The sequence below is a fragment of the Solanum lycopersicum genome, chromosome 1 (genome assembly GCF_036512215.1).
Source record: "Solanum lycopersicum chromosome 1, SLM_r2.1".
Taxonomy (NCBI): domain Eukaryota; kingdom Viridiplantae; phylum Streptophyta; class Magnoliopsida; order Solanales; family Solanaceae; genus Solanum; species Solanum lycopersicum.
This window is the reverse complement of record NC_090800.1, coordinates 81,711,156-81,732,117: the sequence shown is the minus strand read 5'-3', so window position 1 is coordinate 81,732,117 and position 20,962 is coordinate 81,711,156. Positions and strand designations below refer to the sequence as shown.

General features: G+C 34.3%; 4 protein-coding genes and 1 pseudogene across 4 annotated transcripts; all 5 read right to left on the bottom strand.

The window, feature by feature from the left end:
- Positions 1 to 146: 146 nt before the first annotated feature.
- On the bottom strand, positions 147 to 2,498 carry LOC138337616 (putative ripening-related protein 1). Its single transcript, XM_069287602.1, has one exon. It carries the CDS (start codon positions 1,229 to 1,231, stop codon positions 662 to 664), a length of 570 nt encoding a protein of 189 aa, XP_069143703.1. The 5' UTR covers positions 1,232 to 2,498; the 3' UTR covers positions 147 to 661.
- Positions 2,499 to 2,679: 181 nt separating this feature from the next.
- On the bottom strand, positions 2,680 to 3,941 carry LOC101261762 (putative ripening-related protein 1). Its single transcript, XM_069287601.1, has one exon. It carries the CDS (start codon positions 3,351 to 3,353, stop codon positions 2,784 to 2,786), a length of 570 nt encoding a protein of 189 aa, XP_069143702.1. The 5' UTR covers positions 3,354 to 3,941; the 3' UTR covers positions 2,680 to 2,783.
- A 183-nt stretch (positions 3,942 to 4,124) lies between these two features.
- Positions 4,125 to 7,546, bottom strand: LOC101261469 (uncharacterized; annotated as a pseudogene).
- Positions 7,547 to 7,783: 237 nt separating this feature from the next.
- Positions 7,784 to 11,747, bottom strand: LOC101250448 (uncharacterized). Its single transcript, XM_004229845.5, has 6 exons — positions 11,220 to 11,747; positions 9,787 to 10,602; positions 9,369 to 9,635; positions 9,149 to 9,268; positions 8,866 to 9,075; positions 7,784 to 8,294 (listed from the first exon to the last, which is right to left on the bottom strand). The coding sequence occupies exons 1-5, from the start codon at positions 11,613 to 11,615 to the stop codon at positions 8,902 to 8,904; spliced, it is 1,773 nt and encodes a 590-aa protein (XP_004229893.2). The 5' UTR covers positions 11,616 to 11,747; the 3' UTR covers positions 7,784 to 8,294; positions 8,866 to 8,901.
- Positions 11,748 to 13,955: 2,208 nt separating this feature from the next.
- On the bottom strand, positions 13,956 to 18,996 carry LOC101249303 (FT-interacting protein 3-like). The gene is made up of 2 exons (XM_004229841.5): positions 18,734 to 18,996; positions 13,956 to 17,419 (listed from the first exon to the last, which is right to left on the bottom strand). The coding sequence occupies exon 2, from the start codon at positions 17,346 to 17,348 to the stop codon at positions 14,319 to 14,321; it is 3,030 nt and encodes a 1,009-aa protein (XP_004229889.1). The 5' UTR covers positions 17,349 to 17,419; positions 18,734 to 18,996; the 3' UTR covers positions 13,956 to 14,318.
- Between the last annotated feature and the right edge of the window lie 1,966 nt (positions 18,997 to 20,962).

Below are 20,962 nucleotides of genomic sequence, written 5' to 3'. Positions count from 1 at the left end.
CAGACAATGAAGATTATTGGAACTTACAGTACCTATTTCACAACACAATTTAATCTAGAACACATAAGGTCAGTTGATCGATTGACACTGGACAACACTATATACAGTGACTTCACAGGGATGTGGACTTAAAATAACTCACACGATTTTTATTTTTTTTTGCAAAACTGTCCTATTGAGATGCTGTAGTTAACAAATAGGCATGTAGGGCAGCCAGGGACATTGCGGTTTCCTGTTATTGAACTTGAAAACCAAGAGATCAACTGGTTTGGCTTCCTCTTCTATTTGAGGCCAATTCTCAACTCTGAATATGTTAAAAGTATAGCTAGTTCCTAGCTCGGATAAACAAGGAGTCGGTGTAAAAGTAGTCTAGTTGATGCAGTCTTTACTAAATTGAGGTTGGGGTCTAGTTGACTGATAGATCTTGGTTAAATGTTGAACGTCTAGATTAACCAGTTTCAGATTTTATTAATTCTGAAAGATAGGCATGAAATTTAATCTACTGTCTATTATGAACAGAATTTCATTAACTGTAATTTCAGAATAGTATACATGCAAATTTACCAGTAGTATATATCTATGCCCATCACATGCCCACATACTACATATAATCACACCATCAATAAATTCGATATGATACCATCAATATTATAATGATGTGCTAAGCATCAGACCATGTAATGGCATAATCGCCCCAATCACCATCTGGTATACCCAAGGCTTTCCACACTGCTTTAGAAGCATCAACAATGTTATTGGGACATGGAGGCTGATAGTCGTGTTCGTCATCACATCCCATGGTAGAGTCACACTCATCTACAACTTTAGCCTTCACACTTCTTCCATTTGCACTTATGGTGATATAGTTAAGGCACCTATCTCCTCCACTGTACCATCCAGTTGAAAGAGCAACAACTGGAGTGTCATCAGAATGGTATTGGTTATCACATTCCGATGGTCCACCACCATCTCCACCCTTTTGGAAGCTATTTAAGGTTAAAACAGCCTTGGTATTACCGGTCACAGGAGGTGAGCATTTGTATGTGGTGTAAATCTTGCCTTGTTTGCAACAATCTGAGTCGTTTTCAGGGTTACATTGTCCTGGTGGTGGCTTTATGCCTCTGATACTGCCACTCGGCTGACAAGCCTGTAATCTTGCATCTATGCAGTAAGTTAGAGTGGCGAAAATCAGCAACACCCCAATTAATTTTCCCAAGGTAGAGTTCTTCATGGTTTCTGTTCTCTGTGTAGTTTTCAAATGTTGGTTGTGTGGACTAGACTGGATGATCTAACTGGTTTGTATAATCTTCTGGTCACACAAAATGACAATATTCTGCTCAAGGTATGATAGTTTCTTATAATTAAGTACTTTATAACAGAGCAGTCAAATTGTCTATTGGAATGCTTCTTTATCCTTTCTTTTAACAGGTGTTTTGCTATAGTAAATTTGGACACACTTGGTTATAGTTTACTTATTTTTCTTTAAGGTTTCTATCAGAGGATAAATAATTTAGTAGAAAGGCATTTTCACAACTTGACTTGATGTGGACTCATTAGTTGCTGAAAATAATTTTGTATTATTGTAGTATAGTAGTTTTCTTATTATCTAAAACAGCTAGATGGTTAGTTTATTTAATCAGTGGAAATTTCAAAATATAAAAAGAAGATGAAGGATGAAGCAGATACATAAACATAACCTTGTCAAATATTGAATTTTCATCAAGACAACTATCTCTAGGATAGAAGATTTGGTTTGCTTGAAACTCTATTAAGATGATAGTACAAAACAAAAGTAATATTTAGTGGACTACAATGTTTCTCTTGTGCATGATCCTTAATGATGCTGGATCACAAATACATGATATAGATTATTTAGAATAATTTCATCAACATTTTTTATGATTATTATCTTCTTAATGAGTATCCTATCAAAATATTACCCACCATGGACTTCAAATTTTGTTTTCCAGTCATCTCAGCTCTTCCTTGCTCAATAACAAAATAGCTCATCTCGTGGTATGATATAATTCTTACATTTCCACTTGCAATATAAACAGATAGAAGTAGGAGCAACATGATCTTCAGAGTAAGCAGAAACAAAATGATTAAAGCAGTAGAGGCTCTCAATGTGTATTCTTGAATACTTCTTGTCTAAATTAAATATTTTTTCCTTCCTTCGCGTCCCCGCAATAGTAAGATATATCACTCAAAGGGTCAAAAATTAGTTGATCATTTCCATACTTGATTTACTCATTTGGTAAAACAACTATAAGAGATCTCGTCGTTTATATTAATAACAAGATCTAGATGTTTATGATTATGTTATAGGAGAAATCTTATGCTGAAGAAGAAAAATACAGAACTTCCTTCTCTATCGCTTTAGACTTCATCCTCAAAGACATTCATGTCTACTGTAGCTGCAATACTGTGACAGTACACATCCTTCACTAAAGCTTCTTATCTACCTGACCTCAACTAGTTTAAGATCGGGGCCTAGTTGATTGATTGATATATAGATGTCGGTCAAATTGTAGTAGGTTTAGATGAGTTAGTGAACCAAGTCCTGTTTTAGTTTTTTTCACGAATTATGTCTCTTTCATTGTATGAGTTTGATGTTATGACATTTCAAAATTCGATATGAACAGAATTTCATTATGCTGTAATTTCACAAGCAAAAAACATGAGAATTTAGTACTTAGTATTATAGCTACATATTACACATGATGTGTGTAAGCACATAATCAGTACATTGGAAAGGGTACATAAGTACTATATATAATGCACTAAGCATCAGACCATGTAATGTCATAATCACCCCAATCACCTTCAGGTATACCTAAGGCTTCCCACACTGCTTTAGAGGCATCAACAATGTTATTTGGGCATGGAGGCTGATAATCGTGCTCGTCATCACATCCCATGGTAGAGTCACACTCATCTACAACTTTAGCCTTCACACTTCTTCCATTAGCACTTACTGTGATATAGTTAAGGCACCTATCTCCTCCACTGTACCATCCAGTTGAAAGTGCAACAACTGGAGTATCATCAGAATGGTATTGGTTGTCACATTCCGATGGTCCACCACCATCTCCACCCTTTTGGAAGCTATTTAAGGTTAAAACAGCCTTGGTATTACCGGTCACAGGAGGTGAACATGTGTAAGTAGTGTACAACTTGCCTTGTTTGCAGCAATCCGAATCATTTTCAGGGTTACATTGTCCTGGAGGTGGCTTTATGCCTCTGATTTTTCCACTCGGCTGACAACCTTGTAATCTTGCATCTAAGCAGTAAGTAAGAAAGGCAAAAACCAGCAACACCAAAAGTGATTTTCCCAAGCTAGAGTTCTTCATGATTTTTCTTACTGTTTTCTTTTGTGGTTTTTGTTTTAAAATGTTGGTTGTGTGGAGATGGGATAATCTAACTGGTTTATATAGTGCTTTGGTCACACAAATGGCCAATATTTTTCTCAAAGCAAGAAAAGTTTCTTCTAATAAAATATACAATTATTAAGTTTTAGCAGTCAATATTGTCTGTTGGAATGCTTCTTTATCCTTTTAATTAGTATTTTGCTATAGTAAATTTGGACATACTTGATTAAAGTTTATTTACCTTGTGAAGGTTTCTATCAGCGGATAACTAATTTAGAATTTTCTGTATCCTGTTGTAGAAAGGCATTCTACAGCAACATAATATGGCAAGAACTTGACTTGGAGTATGTTATTGTCTTGGATTCTTTAGTTGCTGAATACAATTTTGTATTTTTGTTGTTCAGTAGCAGCACCAATATTCTTTTAATCTTAAAACAACTAGATGATGACTTAGTTTATTAATGAGCAAAAATATAAAAAATTAAGATGAGGCAAGACATGCCAACTTAACCTCATCAAATGTAGGAGAGGGGAAATAGACTCTAATTCCGCATTTATAAAGTAAACTTGAAGTGTTAGTAAGGCTGGTTAAAAATGGCAAATGACCTTGATAGCTCACAATGAAACTCAAGGTATGAAACATAAGCAAAAGTCCATGATGAATGTAAACATTATCGTCAATATTACTATCATTAGCTTATTTTGATCATCACATAGCTCCACTAGCTAGGATAGAAGAAGCTACGACAAAACAAGAGAAAATTAAAAAATATATCTAGTAGACTCTCATGTTTCTTTGAAGCTAGAATACTTCTTTGTCAGATTCTGTTCCTCCACCGTTGTGAATCCCAATTAGAATGAGGTATGCTACACTTTTTAGTTAAGATTCAGGAAGCAACTCTCAAAGATTTCACCGTTTATGTTCATAAAAAAGTTTAGATGCTTATGATTCAGTAGTAGGAGGTAAACCTTATGCTAAAGAAGTTATTGATTTAGACATCGCCCTAAAACGTAATTGCCAATTCCAAATTGGACAAGTACTACACACACTACGGCAACTTGCAGTGGCAGCTGCTCATGTCTTACTTGTTCCTTGTGAAAGATCATGCAGCTTCAAGAAAATTCTCATTACCTTCTCTCATATAAGCGTCAAGCCTGCTCTGTAGTATCATTAAGACCTAGTTTAACTGGAAAAAAGAGGTTGTATACCATGTACTTCCCATAGGATGCTACCTAAGATATTGTCTTGAGTATTTGTGAATTTGTTGTACCTCAAACACATTCATTTTCACTGTATGATTACTCTTTTGCTGCCCTACTAAGATGAAATATTGTAATAGTAGACATCATCTACTAAAGCTTCTAATCCAGGTAGGTGTATATACCCGACCTCAACTGATTTGAGATCGGGGCCTAGTTGTTGATTGATAGATCGTGGTCAAATTGTAGTGGGTTTAGATTAGCTACTGAACCAAGTCCTGTTTTAGATTTCACGAATCATGTCTCTTTCATAGGAATGAATTTGATATTACTATATTTGAAAAGTCGATGTGAACAGAATTTCATTGTACTGTAATTTTACAAGTAACAAATACATGATGTGGAATGGTACAATAAGTACTATATATGAATATATGATGCACTAAGCATCAGACCAGGTAATGTCATAATCGCCCCAATCACCTTCAGGTATACCCAAGGATTCCCACACTGCTTTAGAGGCATCAACAATGTTATTGGGGCATGGAGGCTGATAATCGTGCTCGTCATCACATCCCATGGTAGAGTCACACTCATCTACAACTTTAGCCTTCACACTTCTTCCATTAGCGCTTATGGTGATATAGTTAAGGCACCTATCTCCTCCACTATACCATCCTGTTGAAAGAGCAACAACTGGAGTGTCATCAGAATGGTATTGGTTATCACATTCCGATGGTCCACCACCATCTCCACCCTTTTGGAAGCTATTTAGAGTTAAAACAGCCTTGGTATTACCGGTCACAGGAGGTGAACATGTGTAAGTAGTGTACATCTTGCCTTGTTTGCAGCAATCCGAGTCATTTTCAGGGTTACATTGTCCTGGAGGTGGCTTTATGCCTTTGATTTTTCCACTCGGCTGGCAACCCTGTAATCTTGCATCTAAGCAGTAAGTAAGAGTGGCAAAAACCAGCAAAACTAGAAGAGATGTTCCCATGATAGAGTTCTTCATGGTTCTTGTTCTTGTGATTCTGTTGTTGTAATGTTGGTTGTGGATACTGAGATGATCAAGCTGGTTTATATAGTGTATTGGTCACACAAAATGCCAATTTTCTGTTCAAGGCATGACAATTGTCTTATTATTAAGTATATATATGTTATGAAGTTTAGCAGTCAAATGGATTAATGAGTGTATTTTTATAATTTGTGACAATAATTGCTTTACTTCCCTTGATGGTAAAAGCATTTGTTTTCTCTACATAGATGTGTAAATTAGATTTTTGTGTGTCAACTTGATGGATTAGTTTATTGTCTTGGATTCTCTTGTTTCTGAAAACAGTTTTGTATTTTTCTATAGACATGGAACAACAGATTGTTTCATCAAGTTACTATGAAGTATTCTAGCATCTGTATGACTAAAGTCTTCATTTTGTTATGATCATCCTTTTCCGACCCCACTTGTGGGATTAAACTGTGTATGTTGTCACATCCTCCCATGTGACATCAGTTATGATAGTCGGTCGATATAGGAGACTAAGACTAATTTAAAGGTGAGAATGATCAACTAATGTTCTCCATCCATACTGCTCCATTTGCCTGTTGGAAGAGAACATTTGCTGCAGTAACATAAGAATTACGCCTTCAATTCATTAAATTTCGATAGTTCATGAACTATCAGAAATCGTTTTTGATCTGTTTTATGATTTTCCACCTGACTAATTTTGCAACTTCTCTCATAAATGGATTAGTGTACTAGTTGGAACCATAGGTTTATAAGGAGGTTTCAAGGGTACTAATATGAACACATGAAGTATTAGTACGTTATATTGTTCAATGAGCTTATTTTCATTGTTGTTATCAAAATCAATGATTACAATTAAAACTAACTACCAAACATAACACAAAGAAATACAACTCCTAGAGTTAAAACATACTGCATTTGGGACTGATGAATTCCACCTTATTTTTAACTTTAAATCATCAAATGTTTTTTTTATTAACTGTAGTAGGTTAGTTTAGCTACACAGCCAAGTCCTGTTTTAGCTTTCACTGATAGAGAGAATGTCTCTTCTCTTTCATTGGCATGAATTTCATATTATGATCAGTTCAAAAGTAGTCATGAACAGAATTTCATTAATTATACTGTAATTTTACAACAACAAATCACATGAGAAACTAGATGACATAATCTGAGTACAAAGACAACCATTATATGCAAACAGATACCATAAGTACTATATATGATGCACTAAGCATCAGACCATGTAATGTCATAATCTCCCCAATCATCTTTAGGTATACCCAGGGCTTCCCACACTGCTTTAGAGGCATCAACAATGTTATTGGAGCATGGAGGCTGATAATCGTGTTCGTCATCACATCCCATGGTAGAATCACACTCATCTACAACTTTAGCTTTCACACTTCTTCCATTAGCACTTATGGTGATATAGTTGAGACATCTATCTCCACGCTGTACCATCCTGTTGAAAGAGCAACAACTGGAGTGTCATCAGAGTGGTATTGGTTATCACATTCTGATGGTCCACCGCCATCTCCACCCTTTTGGAAGCTATTCAGGGTTAAAACAGCTTTGGTATTACCAGTCACTGGAGGTGAATAGATAGGAGATAGAAAAATAGAAGAGAAACGTTTGTAAGTGGTGTACATCTTGCCTTTTTTGCAACAATCTGAGTCGTTTTCGGTGTTACATTGTCCTGGAGGTGGCTTTATGCCTCTGATTTTGCCACTCGGCTGGCAAGCCTGTAGTCTTGCATCTAAGCAGTAAGTAAGAGTGGCAAAAACCAGCAAAACCAAAAGTGATGTTCCTACAGTAGACTTCATGGTTTTTGTTCCTGTTTTCTAGTTAGGTGTTGTTTTGAAATGTTATTTGTGTGGAGATTGCGATGATCAAACTGGTTTATATAGTATTTCTGGTCAGACAAAATGCCAATATTCTGCTCAATGCAAGGAAGTTTTCTTTTAACAAGGAATACAACTACTGAGTTTAGCAGTCAAATAGATTACTCCTACTTGTGATTGAATGGACATATCACATACTATATTGTACTTTCCTTGACGATCACGCCATTTTTTCTATAATCAGTAGATATCTAGATTGGAGTGGTGAATACAAGTTTGTATCTTTCCGTAGATATTTAGATGAGAAGAACAGACTTGTTTCATCTGGTCGCTAAACATGAAAACCTGGATTTCTAGCAATCATCTTTTCAATTATATAAATAAGTAGAAATTACAGTGTCGAAGAGCTTATATTCATCCCTAGTTACTATGAAAATATTATGATTGCATAGAATTGAATCCAATAAATTTCACATATACACTCCAGAAATGCTGTTGTGATCGAAATGATGGGGACTATAAATTACATAAGCAAGTTCTTAGACCAAGTTATAACAAACTTGACGAAAGGAAACAGACAGCTTTGAGGCAGCAACCACATTAGCTGGTCATGGAGGCCAATCAGCACCCCGCGGTTGTCACTCTCATTGAGTACATGTCTATTACACCACCCAGTTGAAATAGTCAACACTTGTGGATTGAGTAGGGAAGAAGACCTCATCCTCCTTGCTGATTCCAAATTCATCTTGAACTGTATTGTGAAAATCCGAAACTAGACAGACACTCGAACATACAACAGCTTGCTTTGCCTACTCTATCTTGCTTTGTCAACCCTGCAACAGTTTCTGCAACCTGGAGTACCTGTTATTACCTTCAGTCAAATCATCACCAAACTGATCTGGTGTCGTGAAGACAAACCTTACTAGGAAAAATGGCCACAAATTCAAGGTACAATCAGAATTTTTGGCTTGACTTTTGATATGGACAGGAGTGCTATGAGAAATCAATTTAATTCCTACGGCTGAATATAAGTTATGACAATTGAAGTGAATAGAGGAACATGAGAGCAACCACTCAAGGAAATAATATTGTATTCTTCCATTTTTTATGACAAGGAAACCCACAATTGCCACCCTTTGAGTGCACATAGGGAAACCCGGCTCCCATGCAATAGCTTGCAAACTGGTGCACATATGGTTAACCCCGCTCATGTGCAATAGCTCACAAACTACACCGGAGAGATATTCGCACTAGGCAAGCCCCATGATACGAGACCCATAAGGTCAACTCCCTGTTGTCGCAGGTAAGAGGTTTCAAACTTGAGACTTCCATTAAGTAAGTCCCAAACCAAACCATTAGAGTACAAAAAATTTTAAAGCAACAAGATGACTACTTCATTTATTAAACAAAAAATTAGTCAGGAAATTCTAACCTCATAAAATGTAGGACAGGGAAAAAATGATTTTCCCTATGTGTTTGTAATTCCACTCAAGGCTCCAATATTGACTTTCTCGCTATTCTCCTTGTCACCAAGGGAGTCCTTGCCACAATCTGGGCCATCACTACCATGGCCATTGTTAGCGTCAAAACCATTGGAATCACCATCACCATGTCTGTCAAGGTGGCCATCTCTTCCATCAATCTGTCGAACAATGGAACATAAATTACAATAATATGCAGAAACTGCAAAAAAAAAATAGTGCCGGGAATTTTACATGCAATGCTTCTGAATTATCCTTTTCTGATTGTTTCTTCGACAATGACTCGATCGCTTTAAAGACATCTGCAAATGACACCATCATTTGTTTCTTGAGCAACTCAGTTGCTTTGAAGACCTAACAAAGCCCAAAAAAATATAAAATGAAACAACTGTTTGTGTTTAGATAAACTGAAATGTTAAACTAGACATATACAGAGATCTGCAACTGCCCATACCTCTCGAATATTACTCTTCAACTCTGACTGTTCATCAGAAAGTCGTTTGAGCTCGGCACTCCTCTCCAAATTGTTTACTGGGGGATCCGATTTGGTTTTGGGCTGAGTTTTGCTTGTTATAGGAGGAGAGCTAAAGTCATCATCACTAGGATGAACTTCAGGAAGATCTCTGTATGCCACCTCGTTATCATTTGGATTTCCAGATGATTCAGGCAAATCCAAGTGAAGTTGCTCAAACTCCGTGGGAGAAATATTCTTGAACTTCAACTACATAAAAAGTAAATCAAATGAGTAGAGATGAAAGACGAAAACAGCCCCATAAAATTTTAATTTTTTACAATAAAAATTTATGTTAACATGCTGCATACACTGCATGTATACATTATTATCTATATTGTATATTGACTTTGCAATTCACCTTGTCACTTCTGATCTTGAATAACCCACCAGACAACTCATTCAAGGTCGGTTGCTTCTCAATTTTCCAATTAAGAATACGAGGCACTTTGTTGTCAACCTGGTGAGCCAACTTACCATCAGCATTACTGCAGCACTCGTAGAACCAACACTGCAAAGCCAAAGGTAAACCCCCAAGCCTATACATCTTCAGACCCACACGCAACCTATTGTTTATGGACTCCATCATGGCTCTAAATACAAGTATACCCCAAGGGAATGTCTCATAATCCCCGCTCTCAACAATACAAAAATCAGCCTTTGTGATGAATGTGTTAATACTAGCAGTTGAGATCAAGAATGTGTGTATGAAATACAACACAGCAATCTTGACCGCATCCTCATCCGACCTCCATTTCTTTTGGAGGAAGCAGTCAATCAGTGATTGCTTGGGTACCTTTTCAAGTCCAGGAAAGTACATATCCATCAACCTATTGGTATCACTAGATTCATAACCCTTATCAGCATCACCACAACATCGCAAGCCAGTAATAATCCCCAATTCTGCCAGACTGAAACGCAACTTGGTCCCGTTCACTTTAAACCACAATTCATCCTCTCTTTCCGGGACCACCTGCCTGAGCAATAGGGCATGTATAAGCTGATTCTGTACAACTACATGAGGCAAATCTAGAAAGTATCCGAATGTGGTTCCCCTGAATATTTGGAGCTGTCTATCATCCAACTTGCTTTTCAACAATGTAACAGCATTACAATTTGTGTGCGAACTTACACGTGTGTGGAAATGTTTGTTTGGTGGGATGTAGAAATCCCAAGTCTGCATTCTCAAAAGATATTGATGTTAGCGAAAAACTATAACATTCATCAAGTACTGCCTATATACTCATTATTGTGAACATTGTATATACAATCAAACCTCTCTATACGCCAGACCCTTTATATGGACAATCAAACCCTTGTATATAAAATCAATCTAGTAATAAGTACTGTTTTATAAGAAATATAATCTTTCTAAGTTTTAATGAGAATCTGGAATGTCAAAGTCTCTTGTTAAGATGAAGTTGGGGACTTCCTAAAATCTAGCCTAGCTAACTTATAATTAAAGAGATGAATATTTCAACCATTTTATTATCTTTTATAACAAAAGAAACTGATTTTTTTTTGTGTGTGTTTTGGGTCTTTTTGATCTATAACCACCCAAAAGAAGATCAAAACAATCTCTCTAAAACGGCAACAACAACAGGTCCAGGCAAACTAGGTGTTATAGAGAAGTTTGATTGAACAATGAATATATACTGTAATAGTTGTGTATGCACCTGTACTGTATACAATATAACACACCCACACACTTCATATACAGTATATAATGCTTGTATACATTGTACGGTACACATTAAACACCACAATTCCAAGTGTAAAAGGTTGAAAAAGTACCTTCAAATTGGAGGAGCTTGGATGCTCTTCTTCGTATAGTCCATCATACACCTTTCTCTTTTTTGATGTAACAACTTCATCCCCCTGTACAGATTTACCCTTATTTTTCCCAGCAGCATTAACATCCTTCCTTTTTCCAGAAAATTCACCTTTCGTTCTAGGGGATTTCATCGCATTAGATTCAGTACCCACAATTGCTCCATCGGGAGTCATCTGAGATCGAGTCCTTCTTCCGCTGGAGTTTATCGGAGCAGATTTAGAGGTTGAATTCAACTTGGAATCGACAGAGTCAGAAGTAACTTCTACTGATAAATCATCATCAGTGAATTCATAAACAGACAAAGGATCCATTTTCGGTCTTTTCCTGCTTGCTATTCGAGTCGACTTTTCCACCATTCTCAACAAAGCCCTAAAATCAAACGGAGGATTTCGTCGGAATTGAAGCAGAAGAAGGGTTTGTGGTTAGGTTACGGTAGAGAAGTGATACAAAAGACGATTTGTTTGTTAACTTTGTACGGAGTAATAATAATAATAAGCAAGTATAAGTAGCCAATGTGGTTGCCCAAAAATTAAAATAGCTACACTTAAGAAAAAAATTATGTCAGATACGATAGATAAGAGATTATTAATTTTAGCTCGTATCAGAGATGACTAATTTTAGAATAAATTTTTTATTTGTTTAATTGAGATTATAGTGGTCTATTATGGAAAAAAAAACTATAGAATATGACAAACATCTCTATATATTCAAGAAAAATAGCTATATTTTATTTTTTTCATAATATATAGATATAATTATATAATAAATAGCAAAGTTAATTTTATTATTGAATGCCTAATTAATTATGACAGATACATTTTACTTGATCTTTTCCTAATATTACCATCATCAATTTTTTCTCTTTTCATGCCTAATTAGTTCGGCTTAAAGTATTTTAATTAATGAATGAGTGAATTTCTTTCTGGGCAATTAAGAATGTTGACATGCTTCAATTTGTATGCATGTTCTTTGTATCTTATTTAACTATTTTTATGTATATTCGTATACAATTATATTTTTGTATATATATTCGTTGTATTTCATTTGATTGTATTTATGTATATTAGTCTTTAACTATATTTCTCTATGCATATTCGTTGTATCTTATTTAACTATATTTATGTATATTAGTATTGCTATAGAGTCAACAAGAGAATTGAGTATTTAAACGGATAAGAATACGATTGTATGTCTTTGAATAAGTAATTATTAGTTTTAATGTTGATAATGGAAGTTGCTCATTGTATGGATGTAAATAAGAATAATGGGTTATATTTAGAGTCAATTTCTTCTTTAGTTTATTACATTTAAAAATGTATTATTGTATAACTAGAAAAATAAAAAATGTATATAAAAATACAGCATAAAAAAATATAAATATAGTCATTTATCGTAAATAACATACTTATAGCTATTGAACTTTAATAACTCTATAAATATAGTCATTTTCGTAAGTTGCTCATTTTTTATTCTAAATCCTAAAATAATAATTTTGGAATGACTAATCTCAAAATAGTTAACCCTGAAATAACTTGTTCTTCCAACCTAAGGAACTTTCACTTTTACTTATTACTTTAGTTTACAAAAAGAAAAATATCCTTGTTCATATTTTTTAATCTTAATATTAATTGGAGAAAATTTTATTGAAAGTAACATTTCGAAATAAGATTTAATTAGAGCTTCAATATGAACCACGTGCATTGGATGGGAAACAAAAGAATCTTAATACGAATTACTAAATCATCAAATTATATTACAAGACTTAAATCTATATACTAAATGGATATTCTAGTAAAATATATATTTCTTTTGTTATGTTTAAGGAAAAGGGAAAATGCATTATGGAGAAGTAAAAATGAATAAAGGCATTAACTTTTAGGGGGGAAAAAAGGTAAATATTACCTCTCTCAACTTTATAATTTATGATGACTCATGAACAGAGGCAAAAAAAAAATTATTTTACATTATTTCATCTGAAATCAATAATTTAAATTCTATTTGTCTCGTGAAGAATTATTTATAATGTATAAATTATTATGCTAAAAATTAGCAATTGTTTTTTTTCTTCAGGTAAGTTAAATATGTGCATGTATAAAGTAGAATAGGCTTCATACTCGAATTCAGAAGGTGTTTGTAAAATATGACGCTTTAAAGATAGAAACAAAGATTTTATATAGTTGATGGCAACTAATTTGAGATGGAGGACTAGTTAGTCTATTGCTTGATCTTGGTAAACTTGTAGTAGGTTTAGATTAGTTACTGAACAAAGTTGTTTTATGTCTCTTTCATTTGCATGGATTTCATATTACCATCATTTCAGAAGTCGATATGAAGAGAATTTCATTATATTGTAATTTTACAAATACAAACATGAGAAATTAGTAGTATGTGTGCCACATAATCTGAGTATGAATAGGACCATCCTATGCAAAATGATACTATCAATACTTCTCTTGTGTGTTTTTTGTTTCCAATTGTTGGTTTTATGGAGACTGGGATGATTTAACTAGTTTATGTAGTGTTTTGATCATACAAAATGTCAATTTTCTGCTCAAGGCATGAAAAAATTTCTTGTGATTTAATGAAAGTTTGCAACCTTCCAAATGGTCAAAAAATATTTTCAATTTATTACAATCAGTAATTTCTGATTTTGATACCGCAGGATGGTTAACAATCAGATGTTATTAAACACCAAGTACAGAAAAAAGATATTATATATATGTCAACTGGATTTTATGCACTTTGTAGAAAATAAACAGTACACATCTGATATACACACACAGATAGTTCTCAGCATCTTTGCCTGATCCATTTTAGATTCCATGAACCATGGCAAATCTGCAAAATGTGCTAAGAATGCAAATAAGTTGCTGCACAACATACAGAAACAAATCAAACTTTTGAACATTTCTTTGGTTTCCTGGTCTTATTTATCAGGTCCCTGAGCTTTGTTCCAACTCCTTGACAAATGACAATATGACAAAATTTTCCTTGAGGACAATGATTGAAATCGGATTTCAGAAAATATCACAGAAAACTTTCAACATAACACCAGCAACCTATAGCATACTATCAGTCTGAGCTGGAAGTCGGCGAAAGAAATTCAGGGGTGCAGATGGCAATTTGTGGCGGAACCTGGGATGCCTCATTGCGTAAAAGCCAAACAGGCCGGCAAACAACTGAAAAGGTGTAGAATACAACACAATGGCGGCAAGCAGGCAGAATATAATGAATAGTACAGTGGCACGCGGGTCTCGCCAACTAAGCAATGCCAGGATTCGCTCACCTTGTGTCGCCACATCTCCTACTACTGTCTGAATTCGACCAGCTAAACTTCTAAGACGGTCATACCGCATCCTAACAAGATCTGAACTCCGTGATGTAGGAAAGGTGTCGAATTCCTCATCAAGCTCATCAGGATGTGTTAAATCAGCATGTGATATTCTTGTGTTCATATGAGGAGGGTACCTTGGCCGGTACTGATAGTTCCAAAGACCTATTAGACACATGTACAGAAACACTGTTGGGAGGATTAATTCTGGGAAACAGACAAGCATAAGGAAGAGAACATGTACTAATGATGTCGTGATAGGATTCTTCCACATGCATACATCTCCGAACCATTTCCCAACAGAGAATAATCCACTAAAGACAGACATTAGTCTGAAAAAGTTTGCTTTGCTGCGTCTCATGCTCCAGAGGTGTGCATCTGCGTCACTCATGTATTCAACCACTTCTTTTCTGAGAGGAGGTTCTGCACGGCTTAGCCTTGCAGCCACAATATTTACAGCTTGATATCGCAGCATATCTTGCTGTGTTACAGACAATGGCTTCACATAATGCATTTTTGGTAATAGCGGTCTAGAGTAGAGAAACATCATGTTGACCATTGATGCACATGAAAATCGTATGGCGAGATGCAATTCTCCCATCTTCTTCACACCCGAGGGATGAAGGATGAGCAATGGATAAGAATGTGTGTATACTCGACCAGTTTCAAGTGTTGAGACCCGTATACGAACCTTCCCAATTCTCATGTCTCTTTTGCCATTTGAACCTTTTTCTTCAAGCTGTCCATTGTCAAACACCCCAACTGTCAGAACGGTTGCTGGGTCATAGACTTCCCAAGTGTATTGCTCATTGAACTTCGGATTTAAGCTGTCGATAACCGTCCTGGTCCGCACCCACTTATGACCATACTTCGCCACACAATATGTATCTGTTGTACCCCTTCCATCTCTTGTTTTTGATGGGTGAAGTCCATCAACATTCAGGATACCTAATTCCAGTATACCAATTGATGGCTTCCACAGCTGCTTCGCCGTAGGTCGAAGATCACTACTATAATGAGTTGACTCATCAAGTACATGGTATCCTCCATCAAGTGTTACACGAAGATGGATCCTACTGGAAAACTTTTCTTTCTTCTTTGGCTCTTCAATCTCAGCTGAACCTGGTTCTTGGAGGTTGTACCATCTTGATCGAACAAATCGATCATCCGCACGCTTTTCAACAGTGGATAATGGTATAATGACCACTCCCAGGGCCTCATCTTTGTTGGAAGCAACATGATCTTCAACTGAAAGTATCAGATGTTCTTCAAAAGGCTCAGCAGCAACGAACATCAGATCCTCATTCCACATAGCATTCATAGTTTGAGATCTAATTGGTTTAGTCCTCAGCAACTGGCTACCAATCCGAACCTTTACAAAGACATCAGGAATACGATTTTTCTCTGACACAACCAAGTCTTGTGCTTCAATAACATTGACACGAACATACCACAGCCTAGGAGAATGGTACACTTTTCCGCGGATTTGGGTGGACGGCACTGACATATCTATAGGACTAGCTACATCTGTATGGAAAGCATCAGGAAATGCTTCGTCAGCTTGTGTACCAATCCACACAGCTAGCATCAGTTCCCCCTTCTTTTTCTCCCCTTTCTTGTTTTCCAGGCGGTACCACTCTGGAGCCAATGGACTATCTGGAGCAACTCGGGTTGGAACATCATGCAGATCAACTCGAACAATCCCAACAAAATCATCTTTCAACATATCCTTATCCTTAACCACAACATCCAAAACAGAAGACTGCATTCTTTCTTTGGAAAAAGCAAATACAGTATTCCATTCTGGACTTTGATTTTTCTCAAAGTGTTGTGTGACTCCTTTGTAGTTCCCAACTCTTACTTCAACATAAGGGTCAAGACTTCCTGTGATATCTTTAGAAGGCAAATCCTGTGCTTTTACAACTCTTACAAACAGGAATTGCATAGGCTCAACAAGGTCATATGTGCTGGACTTTCTGCCACCTCGAACAACTCGACCCCCTACTACACGCCCTCCTCCAAGGACAGGGCTTGTCTCTTTCAATGAATATTCAGCTGGCTGTGAAGATGAACCTGAGTACATCCGCACTACTTTCGGCCCCTGGGAGGTAGATTTCATCTGATCAGGCCCAAATCTTATCGGTTGACTGGATTCTGCAAAGGAAGAATAAGGCTCTTGTTGCTGGTGCTTCACGTTTGGCAGGTGGTGGAATGTGCGTCTAGTCCCTTTTTTACCATTAGCGACTGGTTCAGAGATGAATCCCGGAACTCGTTGCGTAGGTTCATCATTTAGGCTTGAAAGGGAACCAATATGTGATGAAGAATCTGTTGCAGGAAATGAGTTTGATACCCTAACAGATGGATCATCAGTTATAAATACTTTCAGGCCAAGCTCTCCCCTAGCACGTGAGAAAACACCTGCCTTTTCCAAAGGGTAATGCAAAACAACAGCATCAGAGTATGGAACAAAGGATGATCCATTGATCTTGACCTTCCCAAGAGATGATTTAGATTGGCTTGATTTGTTATTGTTGAAAACTAGAGCTTCAAGTGTGAGGCTGGACAAGTCATTAGGATCAGAAACGTTGAAATAGAAAGTCTCATTCCAAGCAGGGTCCAGATCTTTTTCTTTGATTGTGGTGCGGAATTTTTGGCCATCAAAGTGAAGCTCTACAAAGGGACTAGATGAACCTTGGCCATCTTTAGACAAAAGATTATGCGCACCAACAACTTCAACCCCAAGCTTGAGGTTACTCATGGCGTATGATTGGTATAGTTCTGAGTCAATTCAATAGGACAGATTCAGCAAATCCGGCAAGCAGGTGAAAACTGCAAAACAACATTAATGTCATCATAAAGGAATATTCTCACAGTGGAACACTACATATCCAACTTCGAGAAACTACTACATAAATACTGCCATTCAGTCGCAAAATGAAGATGCAAATGGAGCATAGGCCAAATCATTAATGCTTTTTCTTAGAAGAAAACACCTGACATTACTTTTAGGCACTTGTATCAGAGATAACATCAGGGAAAATCCAGAACATTTTTAAAAAAGTTCCCTTTTTACCAAATAACATGAATAAAGAAAGATAAACCACTGTGAATGACACAGTTTTCTTGAGGATGTCAGACCAATCAACGGAACATGAGATAGAGAGAAAAGACACTCTTTATCGCAAACCAATTCGAGATTCTGTAGTAATACTAAAAAACAGTAATAATACAAGTGTTCGTAGAAACGAGAGATGATTGGCATCTTGACAACCGGAAAAGCATTCAAGCTTTACCTTTTAGTAGACACATGTGTAAAAACACAAGAAGCTAAAAGGGGTCAAGAAGTTCACCTTTTGTAATTTTCATCTTTTATCTAAACGTTCAAAAGTAATATAGAGAAAAAAGCAATTAAGAGTCAAAGCAAGAAAATCAAACATCTAACATCTTTGAAGGAGAAAATTAGACAGAGGAATCTTTGATAATATAGAATAAACTTAAAAAGTATCAAAAGACACTTTTCTTTTCCTGAAAATGTCACAGAATATCCTTGAAGTAAAGAGACAAAGGCAAACTCAAGATTGAAAAACAAAAAGAATCTGAATTATGCAGAATCTTTGACAGATACTAATCTTAAAAGGAGGCTTTTGGCCATGAAATTTTTTCACTTTTTTCCGGATTCAACTTGAAGTTGAACTACAAAATTTTCAAGAATTTGAAAAACACAACACAAAGGTGTTTCACAAAACTACTGATTTTTTTCTGAAGAATAAAAAAACACCCACAAGCATAAATTAAAAATAATAACTCAATTTACATTTAAAAATAATAATTAAAAAGTAGACAACTAAGCTGACACCCTTTTTGTATAACTAAACACTAATCGACACAAACTCACAAAAAGTTGAACTGAAAACCCAAAAGCAACAACATCATAATCCATATGATTTTTCACTAATTTCAACAATATAATCTTTATCAAGAAGAAAAGATACAGTAGTATGACAAATATATTAGTAAGCACAAACAAGTCAAAACCCACAAAAAAAAAATTATAAATCAAAATATTAGATAGTAAAACATCCTAGCAGAACAATACTTAACAGGAAAACAAAAGGAAGAATCTTTTTTGAAAAAAAAAATTACCTTTTTCCTTCTCAACTGAATCTTCTTTTGAAATGGGTTCTCAAAATCTTTGGTTTTCAGCTTAATAAAAGACCCTTTTATTTATATGATGGAAAAAAAAAAAAAGGAAGAGATGAAGAAAATGAAGGGAATGGTTGAAGATGATACAAGGAAAGAGAGGAAAAAAGAGACAAAGATTATGTATATTTCAGAGTCGTGGAAAATGAGACACTAATAAATGTATTAAATTTTATTTTAAAAACTTTTATGTCTGAATTTATTACTGTTCTTTTTAGAGAAAAAGGTCATATATATGTTTTTCCCGTTATAGAAACGGCTTACATATATTTCTGTCGCTATTAAATAACTTATATCTTATATATGTCTTAAATTTATATTTATTACTTCTAATTTTAAAAAAATAATATTCAGGGGTATATATGATTTTTCTATCAAAATTCAAGGTATATTTTAATTTTTTTCATAAATAAATTATTTTTTGACTTCTTTTGTTATAATTATTTGAGTTTCTTATTTTTATTTTGTTTTTTCTTTCATTCCTTAGTTTAAAGAAAAAATTAAACTTTTTTTGTGTATTGTAATTTAATTTCGTATTCAAAGAAAAAATTTAATCATCTATAATAAGTTTTACAAGAATATTAGTGAAACATAAATAAATTTGATTAAATTAGTCATTGAAACAAAAAAAAGTCAAAAGAAATATGTTTGACAAGGATTATATTTATTCATATGGGATTATATTTTTTAGAAAAAAATAATAAAAATTTAGATTAAAATTATTCATTTTCGTTAGAGGAAAAGTATATATGTGAGCCATTTGTTTATAAGTAAGAGTATATATGATATGAATCACTTTTATAATAAAGGATATATAAGTTATTAATGACAAAGTTGAGAAGTATATATTTTTTTCCCTTCTTTTTAATCATTTACCGTAAAATAAAGATATTTTAAACATAGTTAAAATTAAATAAAATAGATAAAAAAAAATTGAGTGTATTAGGAAGAAAATTAAAAAAATATTAGTGTAGCTGTCAGCGTCCAGCAAAATTAGAAAAATATTAATAAATAATAGAAGTACAAAAGGCCTTTAAGCAAAAGGACAAGTATGTAAAAGGTGATGAAGCAGTATGAATGGTCCACCATTTTACAATAATATAATAATAACTTATTTAGTCATTATTACCAACTTCTTTTTTTTATTTATTATTTAATAATTATATTTTATTTTTTATCCTATCTCTTCGTAGTAGCTATAATTTGTAGCTTAATTTTAAAATTAAATTACGTAATATACATGAAAAAAATCTAGCGAGATCTGAACTTACAAACGTTTAAAGATTTGGCTCTTTCAAGACATTTTAAATCACTAAATTGCAACATCTTGTTGTGTTAAAGACGTGTACATTATATTATTTAATCACTTTATATATAATTTTATTTATATACGTGAAATAATTTATATCAATAATGTCCAATTTATAAAAAAAATCATATAGCTACGCCCGTAAATACATTAAAACAAATGATAAAAAATCATCCGCTCAAAAGTGTGCATATCTCTCATATTAGGAAAATTCTTTACTTTACATGGTTACACCTCAATTAATGTTATTCCTACTTTTCTAAAAAGTATTGACACATTTTATACAAATAAAATTTCATATATTTAATTTAAAGCGAAAGACTAAATAAAAACTGAAGTCTTAAACTAAGAAAGATAAATAATAATAATAATAATAATAATAAAAAAAGAGATAAACATTATATAGTTAAATAAAAACGTATTTAAGGGGCAAGAAATTATTGCTAGTAGTTACCAATTCGTACTATATCTTATTAAATATTTTTTGTTCATTTCTTCTTTGGAGTTTCAAACAATAAATGTCCAAAAACAGTTTTTTTTTTGTAAAAAAAAATAAAAATCAAATGCATGAACAATAAATGTTTTATTAATAAAAAGTTGTAATTTTTCTTTAATAATTATATTTTAATAATATATTTACTTTCGGATACACATCTCCTAAGAGGGTGTAACTTGTAAGTAAATAATTTTCATTGTACAGAATGTATGCGCTTGAATTTAAAATACAAAAAAAAATATTTATGAAATACTTATTTTGATAAAATAAGGTGTGCGGCTGATTAGTAAAGTTTGAAGTCAATTTTTTTATTGTTAGAAAAATGCTAAAAATTTATATTTCTTGAAAAAAAACTATGGGAGTAGAA